General features: G+C 40.5%; 1 protein-coding gene across 2 annotated transcripts; it reads left to right on the forward strand.

Moving 5' to 3' along the window:
* The first annotated feature begins 3,179 nt into the window (after positions 1–3,179).
* LOC147460351 (inorganic pyrophosphatase TTM1-like) lies at positions 3,180–9,833 on the forward strand. 2 transcript variants are annotated; one of them, XM_086511429.1, is made up of 13 exons: positions 3,181–3,440; positions 4,155–4,524; positions 4,831–4,945; positions 6,983–7,178; positions 7,260–7,373; positions 7,462–7,635; positions 7,733–7,927; positions 8,009–8,131; positions 8,231–8,352; positions 8,442–8,474; positions 8,549–8,669; positions 8,756–9,016; positions 9,102–9,833. In XM_086511429.1, the coding sequence occupies exons 2-13, from the start codon at positions 4,182–4,184 to the stop codon at positions 9,342–9,344; spliced, it is 2,040 nt and encodes a 679-aa protein (XP_086367555.1). In that variant the 5' UTR covers positions 3,181–3,440; positions 4,155–4,181; the 3' UTR covers positions 9,345–9,833. The 2 variants fall into 2 exon arrangements, with proteins under 2 accessions (XP_086367556.1, XP_086367555.1); XM_086511430.1 differs by lacking the exon at positions 8,442–8,474 and having other exon boundaries at positions 3,180–3,440.
* The last annotated feature ends 1,964 nt before the right edge of the window (positions 9,834–11,797 follow it).

An 11,797-nucleotide genomic window follows, 5' to 3' on the forward strand; every position in this document is an offset into this window, starting at 1 on the left:
TGAGCTACAGTACTCTGAGATAGTGCACAACAATTTGTAAGTGCTTTGATATACTGCACTGTGATGTCAACAACATAGTAAATATTTTTTTTCCCTTTATGTCTTGCCTAGTCCATTGATCACACACACACACACACAGATTCGCCGATCTAGGTAGTGTGTAGATACTCATCTTGGTGCAGATCCGCCGATTTAGGCAGCACAATAATACACTTCAGAACTATAATTTTTAAACAATATCCAATGCAGATTTGCCGATTTAGGCAGCATTAGTGCAGATTCGCCAATTTAGGCAGCATGTTTTATTGGTGTAGACTCGCCGGATGAGGCAACACCGATCACAAAATCATGCTATAATGGCTGGCCACCACTATAACTGGTATGATTTTGTTACCCGGGTACATAATGAAAGTGATTTGAATTTGGACTTATATTGTGGAATTGGAATTTGGTATCTAATGATTATTTTATCACGGCAGTGTTTATGTGATGAGACTTGACATTATGAGATTGATGATGAGTGTGACCAATGATATCCCGATTCATCCGGGTATGACATAAACTGCTTATTCTAGTGGTATGGGACACTAGAATAGGTAGTATGTGGATGACGGTAGGCATAAGCAATGTTAACTAATTTTATGGATTAAAAAAAAAAAACTATTTGATCCAGATTTCTAATCATTGTTTCTAACAAGTATTGTTTGCAGATTTTTATCTTCGCAACCGAGGACAGTTGCTTTCCAACGAAGAGGTATGTTATGGAATTGATATTTTATTATTTATTGCAGCTGTGACAGGTGGAAAAGACTGGACCGAGCTACGCCTATGCGAATGGAAACATATATATTGTACATTTTATTATTCAAGTGCTCTTTTATGAGCTTTGGCCATTTATGACCGGCCGGCCAGTTTGTACTCACATTTGACCATTCAAGAAATCTATAAAACAAATACGTGCAAGAGGGAAATGGTCACTCTTGCACGGGGGGAGATTGCACCCAGTGTCTGCGATGCTCTTCTCATCTCTCCTCTCTTCTCTGTCGCCGAGCCGGCGTAGCACTCCGCTCTAGGAGGTGCGCCTAAACGTGCTCTCTCGCTCTCTTTTCCTCTCTGTTCGTGTGCGATTTGATTATATGCTCACAGGATCCGTCAGGTATGCATATTTGTGGTGTTTTATTGTCTCTATCATGCTATTCGAGGTATTTTGCAGGGACGCTACGCCTTCCGTGTGTAGCATAATCACTCATATTAGCATATATTATCTTAGTAATTAGCATGGTAGAGGAGATGAGCATGCATTGAAGCTTGGCTCTTGGTTGGATTTGCATCACAAAGCCAAGAGTTGTTGGTGTAGGCCTCCCTTCTCACAAGCTTGGAGTAGGTGATAAGATTTCCATTAAAGCTTGAGAGAGAGAGAGAGAGAGAGAGAGAGAGAGAGAGAGAGAGAGAGAGAGAGAGAGAGTCTTCTTACTCTACACATAAATTGTGTGAGTGTGTAAGCGAATAATGCCTTTGAAAAATCAGCACCCTCTCTCTCTTGGTCGACCCCTCTTGCTATTTGCTCATGCTCACTCCCTATTGGACCTCCCCAGGCTCAACCAATGGAAATTAAGCAGCATAAGTGATAGCCTTCTGACATGTGTCCCCCTTTCCCCTTTTGTGAGATCTTTTGCTAATTAATTAATGCAACTAAACTCTCATTGGACCCCTTTGTCTCCTGGTCAATTTGAATCAGGCAAGCCATTGGGCTGCTGAATGCTCATTGGATCCCTAGGGAGACTGTCCAATAGTCTTCTAGAGAGCTTAATTCTTATTGGTTCTTTTATTAAGTGTTTTTAAATTAATTCAACTAGACTTACTCTAGCCTAATTCTCATTGGTCCACCTCCAAGGCCATCCAATAGGATTTGAGTACACCTTGTGGACTTCTGGGCTAGGGAGCTAACATGTGTCCCTCTTTCCCCTTGTGTACAAAAGAAGCTTGTGTGTGTGTGTGTGTGTGTGTGAGTTTCTCTCTCATCTCCTACTTCTTGGGCTCGCCCCCTCCTTTGTAGGGCTTGAGAAAGACTTTTGGGACACACACAAAGCTTACAATTTCCCTAGGCTTTTGACCTTTGGACACAACCTTTGAATTTTGGAACCTTAGCATTTTGGAAGTCTTAATGGGCTGAACCTTAGGGTCTTTTAAGCCCATTGTTGCACATTGCTCTTTTGCAGATGCCCCCCCCTCCCCCCCCCCTTTGGATCCTTATTTTCCCTCCTTTGGATCCCTACTGTGGTCGGTCTGCTAGCTTAACCAATATTCTAGCTTTTTCTCCCTTGGCACTTCCCCATATTAAATGATCAGTTTAACATGAGAAAATCATTTAGGAGAATTAGATATTGATTATTATGACAAAAGCCCTGTATCCACCTACGAAAGATGATATGATGACATGGTTCAATAACAAAAGGATGCAACCTCTCTAGCCAAAGATTGTAAAGCACTAAGCCTACTTAAGAGGCTATTTTCTAATGAATCAATTGCACTTTGAGCATTATCATTGTGTTTATACTCTCTCTCTCTCTCTCTCTCATTATGCTCTTGCACTTGGCATAACCTAACCCTAACCTCCATATCTCTAACCCTACCGTTAAGCTAAGGCTTCATCCTCCATAGCTTAATGATAAACCATTGGTGATTAGGAAACCCTCTTTCCCATCTAATCTAACATTTTGTTGGCTTGTGAAGGAGATGCTAAGGGGGGACTTTAGATGGGCTTGGTGAACAATAGCTTATTTATAGTTGTCATTTGTGGTTAAAATCCACACAATGCAAGAAGTAGGAGGCAAAAGGTGACGATGTTCATGTGGTCGACTTCAATACAACCTAGTTTGTATGGTTGTGGAGTGGTTCTTCTGTGGCACACTTTTTGGAGTCTTTTGCAAGTAGAGAACTTGCACACCGAGGGCGGATTTGAGAGGGGCATGGAGGTTTCTTCTTCGATGAGGTTTATACATCTGGCATGAGGGCCGCCTGCTCTAACTTTAACCTAGCCTAAGATATATATATGTGGGCTGAGACGAGGTGTGTATGAACCTAGCCTTAATACAGCATAACAACCTGAACCTGAATATATTAAAGGAAACTAGTTGCCTTAAGGAGGTGGAGGAATGTACTTGGGCGGGTGAAGTGGGCGAATGAAGAGCAGACACGGTGGAAAAGAGACATTTGCCCAGAATGATTACCTACTGAATCTTTAGACAATTGCATGCGTGTGTGGAGAGGGAGGAGTCTGGACTCTGGAGTCTCCGCGATCAAAAGAGTCCTTTTGATTCTTGCGTGCTAGAATTTTGAACGCAGAGGGAGCGCCTTGTACATTTGAACACCGTCGGCGGTGGGCAGAAGGCTTCTAACTGACTTTGATCTGATTCTCCTTCTTCATCGCATCACCCCAGGTCTCTCTCTCTCTCTCTCTCACACACACACACACACACACACACACACACACACACACACGCTTTTTTTTTTTAGCGCACACACACACACACACACACACACATACACACACACACACACACAGCATAGAAACTTAACAGACCTGATCTTGCGCACCCATCAGATGTTCCCTGGTTGTTTATTATTTGGCTTTTGAAGTGAAGAGAGACTTTGATGGTGACTGATCCTCACGGAGTACTCTGAATGTGCGCGCACGCGCTTGTGTGTGTTTTGTCGGTCTGCTCTTTGTATTTGATTATCTGTGCATCATTATGAAAGGATCTTTTAATACTATGCGTTTGTGTGCTGGTAATGTCTGTTTATTCATTGTGAGATAATTGCTTGCTTCACTCAAGGCGTACTTCAAAACATCCTTTGGCACTGCAGATAGGTACATTGTACTGGAAAGTACCCATTTTAATTTACTTCTCAAGCAGGTTTTATCATCTTTGCACGGCGGTAGCGTATTAATGAGTAGGTCACTGCAGGTTGCATTGAACTCGTGCATCATTCTTGCCAGCTTAGTAGCAAAATAGTAGTAGTGGTGTTAATGTCCTGCTTGCAATTTGCCAATGCAGAGGGCCAAATGTCATGTATACAGAGGGCCTAACCTCTATGGACTGTTTCTAGCATGCTTTTCACTCTCTTTTTCTTCATCATCTGATGTGAAGCAGGTGATTAAGAAGTGGTCCCAATACACGATGGCTATGAATGGGCATGTGAGAAGTGCATCCTCACAGCAAAGGAGGCAAGGCCTTCTAAAGGATCAATTGAGATTAGTCAAGAGGAGGGATTGTGATCGTTTTGAAATCGAGCGAGTGCCAGACCCTTTATCCTTTGACAAGGGAATTTTTCTTTTTATCCGAGCATGTCAACTTTTGTCACAAAAAATAAAAGGGGTGATTTTAGTTGGGCTGGCAGGGCCATCAGGTGCAGGCAAAACCGTATTTTCAGAGAAGGTTAACAAATTTATGCCAGGCATTACTGTAATTTCAATGGACAATTATAATGATGGCACCCGTATTGTTGACGGGAATTATGATGGTAAGGGCCTTTTTTTCCTGTTCTCACAATACTTGTTGTGTGTGTTGATTGTTTGTTGTAATGAAGCCATAGAGTTTGTTCAGTTCTCATCAGTTTTGAGAAGAATGTACGTTAAAAGAATCTTAGCTGTTTTATGTGCTTGGCCCTGTTCTTTTTTTTTTGAAATAGTTTTTATCTTGGCATCACCTGTGCTTTGCTTTACTGAGAACATGTATGAAGAAGACTGTCCATTTGTGTTGTTTCAACCGACCTTGTTGTATGAAAGGTAATGTCAGTTGTCTAGCTAATTACATTTGTTTATGACAGACCCAAGACTTACCGATTATGACTTGCTCCTGAAAAACATTAGTGATCTGAAAGCTGGCATTCCTGTGGAAGTCCCTATTTACGACTTCAAATTGAGTTGCCGCACAGGATTCAGGTTTGTTCTCTTAGTTTTAGCAGTTTATTGGGGATGAAAGTGGCCTCCAGTTGAACCGGTAGATGCAGGTGGATAGACTTATTTTAGCCTACTCAGGGGTTATGCACACTATACATGCACACATCATTTTTGTATACAGTGTGATGATTGAGGCAAAGTACAAGCGACTGAGTTGGGGGGAGGAGCGTCTTCATTGTTTGATTTTATCGTCATTAAAAGAAACCTAGAAACTCCTGTAGTATCATGTTTTCCTTTGGCATCCGGGTAGCAAATAATATCTCACAGTTACAAATAGCATACGCATTCACATTTGTAGCTCCATTGTCCATTATGAAACTCGATAGAGCTCTATATATATATATATAAAAAAAACTTTAGTGTGTGGCTCTTCTTTAATGGTTTTTTTTTCATTTCACTGAACTAATACAAAACTGTCTTCCAGCTCCGATTGTATCCTTGTTATACTTACTATTAATTGTCTGGGCCTTTTGAGTTCAGTATAAACCTGCGAATCATTAGAGACAAAAAGCATATTAGAGAACCTGTTTCTTAATACATTTCTATGAAAGGCACAGAGGCCTTGATAGATTTTTAAGTAGGGATGTTGTAGTTGTTATCTCAGCTATGCCTGTCTAAGGTGATATGTTAAAGAACGCGTTTCTTAGTACAATTCCACAGAAGGCACTGATGCAACGATAAATTTTTGAGAGGGATTTCTTGTCATGGCTATGCCTGATAAAGGTGATGATCTTATTGGTTTTGGATGAGTAGTGAAGTTAAAGTTGCATGTCACCAAGTTTTCAGCTCTGTGTTCAGATTTTTTTTTGGCAATTAAAGTAGGTCTTTTGACCCTTTGCATCACATAATATTGACCATAGGTCCATAAACAAAAGATATGGGAAAATCCCTGAAAGATATACTATGAGATTATGGGGAGAATCCCAAAACAAACCAACAGGATACATCAAGGGATAAAGAGACTCTAATTAGAAGTAAAAATGAAGCTATCGGGCTGTGGTAAGCCTACACAAATCTGCCGAAAAGCTCTGTCTGTCTCGGGCGATGTAGTGTGTAGAGATTTTCCTAGTCGGTAGGTTGTAGATTCCCATTTTAGTTTTTAGCTTGTATAACGATTCAAGAATCTGCTTGTCATCTTGTGTCACTCGGCATCTTTTGTTTGTGTCATTGTACTAAGTTTAAAGTAGGGATAAGGTTTTTGCTGCCCCATTGTTGTGATTATATTTTAAAGTTGAGTGCTTGTTACTAAGTCTCATTGAGTCTTGTTTATTTTGCCTAGCTCTGTTTAGTAAGTAGTTTAGTGTTGTTTTGTTCATAGCTTTCTTTTGTTTTGAAACAAATAAGGTAATTAATGTGCTTCATTATCCTTTTTCTTATGTGAGGATTTTTTTAAAAGCCTCTCTTTTAGATTGTACGTTTCGACTTTTCTGACCTTATATATGTGTGTGCGTATGTATCTACACACATATATTGTATACCTTGAACACCATAGTCCTGAAAGAAGCCAGTGTCTTTTGATTGTATGTTGTTTGCAAGTCTTTCTCTGATTCTTTGCATAACTTTAATTCAAAAATTTTTGACCTTATGAAGACCTTCATTTGTGGTGCATATAGTGCACATAGGGGAAACTAGGCCTTTTTGGAATGAGTCCTTTTTGTATTAGTGCCCCTTGCTCAAAAAGGTTCAGGGATGGTCGGCTCCTTATCAAGGGCATTATAAAGCCATTTGGGTCATGCCATGATGTCACTATTTCAGGGCAGGAAGAAGATAACTTTGGTTCAGGAGAAAACCTTGGGCACAATTACAATGATCACAAAGTGGCGAGTAATTAATCTGGAATTGCCTGCACCAATAAACAAAAAATAAGAAAAGATGAGCATTTAACCTTCTAAAAGTGTAGGCAGATTGTCTAAATATATAAATTCAAAAATATGGCTTTCAGCTTTTCCTTTTACTCTATACTTGTCTTTTGTGTATTCTTCTTGCACTTATTGTTCAAGAGGCTGTTGTTTGATACAGGAAGGTCGAAGTTCCCACTTCTCGAATTGTAATTATTGAGGGCATTTATGCTCTGAGCGAGAAGCTGCGGCCTCTTCTTGATCTTCGTGTTTCAGTGACTGGCGGGGTCCACTTTGATCTTGTCAAACGAGTACTTCGTGACATAGACAGGTCTTGTCAAGCCCCAGAGGACATTATACAGCAAGTTTCTGAAACGGTTAGCACGCATATTTAAATAGACCTTTTGGCCTTTTAATGCATGAATTTGAAGCAGGGTTTTATGCTTTGCGATATGCAGGTTTATCCCATGTACAAAGCATTTATTGAGCCAGATTTAGAGACTGCACACATCAAAATAGTCAACAAGTTCAATCCTTTTTCTGGGTTGCAAAGCCCAACCTATATTTTGAAGGTAAAGAGCCGGGTATTTTTGTCATTGATTGGAAATCAGAATCCGTACATTCTTTTGTGAGCAAATTCTGTTCTTTTTGCTTTCGCAGTCCTCACGGATTGTCAATGAAGACCAGATTAGAAGTGTGCTTTCTCCAGGCTTCACAGAAGCAATAGAGGACACGTACGACATTTATCTTCTGCCACCTGGTGAAGATCCAGAAACATGTCAGTCGTATCTAAGGATGCGAAATAGAGATGGGAAATACAGTCTCATGTTTGAGGTAAGCCTATCTGCACATGCCTTGTGATCTGCTTGTATGTGCCAGTTGAGATTGTCTATTGGAGTTTTTTTAACGCTTTTGCACCTGTACATGGCAGGAATGTCTTATTGCTCATCCGTTCATAATATCACCGCGCATCACTTTTGAAGTGAGTGTGCGCCTTCTTGGAGGCTTGATGGCTCTTGGTTACACGATCGCGACCATTTTGAAGCGCGTCAGCCAAGTGTACACAGATGACGATATTTCTATCAAGGTTGATAAGCTGGAATTATTACAGCAAAAATTTATCCAGGTGAACTTATTGAATATTTTTGTTTGGACATTCTGAGCATAGATGATTAGTTGGTTCACACACCGCACTTTGGTTTGTCAGGTGCAAGGTAGAAGCAGGTCCCTTGTTGAGACAGCTGCTAAACAGCTAGGTTTAGAAGGCTCATATGTGCCCCATCCATATATTGAGCAAATCCAGCTGGAAAAGCTCACTGCTGAAGTTATGGTGTGAATATTTGGCAACTTCTTGTTTCTATTTGTCACAGGAACATTTTGTCACCATTAGAAGTAACGATTTTTTCTTTTGTGATGTTACTTGTAACAGGCAATTCCAGACGATTTGAAGACAAAACTTACCCTCATCGATACACCATCATCAAGCCCGATGCCATCGTTTTCTTGGATGAGTGAGGCTAAACCAGGAATAAGGAACCTCTATAGCAAGAGGTCTGTCACTTGTGACTCTTCGTATAATCGTGTTTATGGCTCATGTTGTATTCATGGTAGCCTCTCTTTTACTTTGTCGCTTGTACTAGCTGGACTAAGACAAGCAAAGACATTCCACTAGGGTGAGTTTTCAAAAGCGTAATTCAATCTCATTTCCATTGTTCTTCGGTGATGATTTTCAAGTTTGGTTTGTCAGTTTCTCAATTGTTGATGCACAAAGCAAGGGAAACAAGCAACATTCCTTGTGGGAGGAGCCAACAGAGAAAAGGGTGGATGAGAGATGCCTTGATTCACCAACATCATTGCAGGGAGACCAGGTAGCAGTCTACATTCAGTTTGTAATGGTTAGCAAGTACATCATGCTTCGCAGCATGATAAACTGATGCACAAGGATGGTTTTCAGGGATATACCCGCTTCTCAGAGCAGCTGACAGGTCTGAATGAAAGAATTGATGAGCTTCTTTTACGGCTTGGAGAAGTAGAAACGAAGCTATCATCATCTGACGTTCCAACGCAAAGCAGGCAGGGGGCAGGGGTGGTCTATGCTGGCAATGGAAGTGTTTCTGCCTATGCAACTTCAAATTCAAGTGGGTTTGCAGCAGCAAATGGTTTTTATTCATCCATGGCAATGGTCTCAATGTCGGACTTACCTGTCATTGCAGAGGTGCTTCAACCTTTTCTCTCGAGTTTTCTTGATATGCATGTTTCTCGCAGTCAAGGGCTGTAAATGTTCTTGTTTTTGAATGCAGTTGCGAAGCTTAGCACAAGGTCAGCGGCATCTTACTACACAGCTAGATGTGGTTAGCAGTATCTTGCGTCAAAACTTAGAAAGCGGTCGACAACAGCATGTTAATGAGAGGGGACTATGGGATACCTTTTCAAGAAACATAACTAGCTCTAATGATACGGTGCTGATGACAGCCATAGGTATCACAATTTTGGGGTTGGGGGGTTTGGCAGGGTTTATCAAAGTAAAGTCATCAACGAATTGACAGTTGTTGGGTTCCTTAACACATCTCATGGCAACCCAAATTATGTCTCTACAGGAATTCTTAACATGTGACATTGCGCATGTAACGATACACTAACAGAGGGCGTTTTGAGCTTTGTGCAGATGCAAGCGTCCCATGTAGTTGGCATGGAAAGTTCTGGGTGATGGACTTAGCTCTCTAGATTGCAACAGCTTTCAGCTGACAGCTAAATGAGTTAACCATCCAAGGCTGTGGTTTCTTGCCTGTCATGCCACATGTCCATATCAAGTACATGTCTGAAGGAAACTGTTCATATAGTTTTGACTCCTTCAGAGAATTTTGATGGCAAGTGTATATGCAATAGGTCCAAGAGGCTATTCTTTGTTTTGGAAAAGGATCAAGTTTCCAACAGAAGAAAGGATATCATGATTATTTTCTTTGGGTTCTGACAGCCTTGTGATCTGTACATGGTTTTGTGCAAAGCAGTAGTGATGAACAAGGTTTGCATGAGATTATGTGTTAAGGGAGTAGATCCTTGCTTTTTTTATGTGAATTGTCGCTCATGGTTGGTGTTGCTTCCTTGTGGTATGCAGGATTTTGTTAGGGAAAATATGAGCTCTATTAACTAATGGGAGGCTTGGACCTCACAACCATTTGGTTGAGTTCTTACCCTTGTTGGATTCTGGTTTGCAGAGATTTGCATGCTTTTGTGTTGTGTCTTTGTTTCTGGTACTTCTTGTAGAACATCAAGGGAACCATTGGGTTGCTCACTAATGGAGGTTTCTGGCATGTTGCCCATCAATACCTGCATCGGATGATGTGTTTTCCTTGATGATATGCAGCCTTTGCCAGACGATGGATGCTGGGTGGTATTACTTGCAAGGGGAGACACCTTTGGGTAATTGAGTGAATTGTAAAATGTCTGTGCTAGGCTTGAAACATGACCAGTGTGTCATGAATTGTCATGTCAATGCTCTCAAGTCAATAGCACAAATCTAGATATACTCAATCTAGTCAAGGCATAGACTATTGGATGTTGGACATTCTTAGTTTGAGTTTAATCAAACAAGCTGGTGGTGTTAGCACTGTACATAGTCGATTTGGCATGGAAGACATTGCACCTGATGAGTGAATGGACCGATTTAAGAAAAGAAAGTGTCAAGGTGTGCAATGTGAGCTGACCCAATGATGAGTTGTGATTGGGGAAGGGGATGGTGCTGTTGGATGGCCAGAGTCTGCACGCAACATGCATAAGCCTTCCTAGTGTCTGAAAGTTGGAAGAGTTGAAATTATAGTCGTGTTAGTGAGCCACGTGGAAGGTGGTAGCTTCAAACCAATTCTCATATTCAGACTTCAAATTTTGCAAGCAGCAGCACTTTTTTTTTGAACGAAACATAAATCTTGAAATAGAATGCAGAAAAAAAAGTGGTTCTTATCAGAAGACTAGGACCTGGCCCTATGATTTTATAAAAGACATACAAGGCTTAGTTGTTGACTAGTGAAGCTAATGTAATTTCTTAAGACTGATGTGGGTTAGGTGGTCCCTATGCTTGTGGGCAACCAACCCCAAACACCAAGGCCAAGATTGTGGGGTGGAGTAAATGGCCAACTTGTTAGGCTCATGACTCGTAGATTGTACATTCGAACCCTAAACTTCAAAGTATCGTGAAATAGGTCATGGGAGATAATTAGTCAAACTGGCGATTTTGAACTACACATTGAATGAGACTTTGAACTTGGACTCCCTAACTTGTGGATTTTGTATTCATGTTGTAGTGTTTGGCCATAGCTTTCAATGCTATATATATATGGTGTCTCAAAGAGGGGACATTGAAGCAGCTGTATGAAATTTGGCAAGCCTAACACATGAGTTAATTTAGATGACTTAAACGTGCATGCCAAAGTTTTCCATTTGAAATAGCCTTTCAAGAAAAAAATTGCACATGTTGATCATCCACACAATTTTCATCAGTATTTAGCTTATATAGTAGGTAAAATAAAGTGTCACATGGCACAATAGTACCACCAAGATGTCACAATAGTGTCACCTAGAGTGAGATATGATATACACTTGCCATCCACAAACGAGACTACAAGATCAAGTTTAGCAATTGCAAACACAGACAAAAGGTTCTTGATCTTAGGTACATAGAAAACGTCAAAAGAGTGAAAGAAATGTTGCTTACAATAGTAAGTCTAATCTTTCCACCTCCTTGAATTTGATAAGAGATGTTGGCACACATGAAAATATTCCCATTAGAGACAATCTAAAGAGAAGTGAACAAATCACGACGATGAAACGAATTGTGCTTGATTGCACCACTGTTGAAGTGCCGCACATGTTCCACAGTTTGTAATTCATGCATCTTGAAAAGATAGATCATAATGACATTGTGCATCCTACACAACCTTTTTCAAATCTACATTTGAAGAAGTATTTGCAAGTGTCGCATTTTTTTTCTTTTTTATATGAG

The sequence above is a fragment of the Adiantum capillus-veneris genome, chromosome 4 (genome assembly GCF_014529385.1).
Source record: "Adiantum capillus-veneris isolate H3 chromosome 4, ASM1452938v2, whole genome shotgun sequence".
Taxonomy (NCBI): domain Eukaryota; kingdom Viridiplantae; phylum Streptophyta; class Polypodiopsida; order Polypodiales; family Pteridaceae; genus Adiantum; species Adiantum capillus-veneris.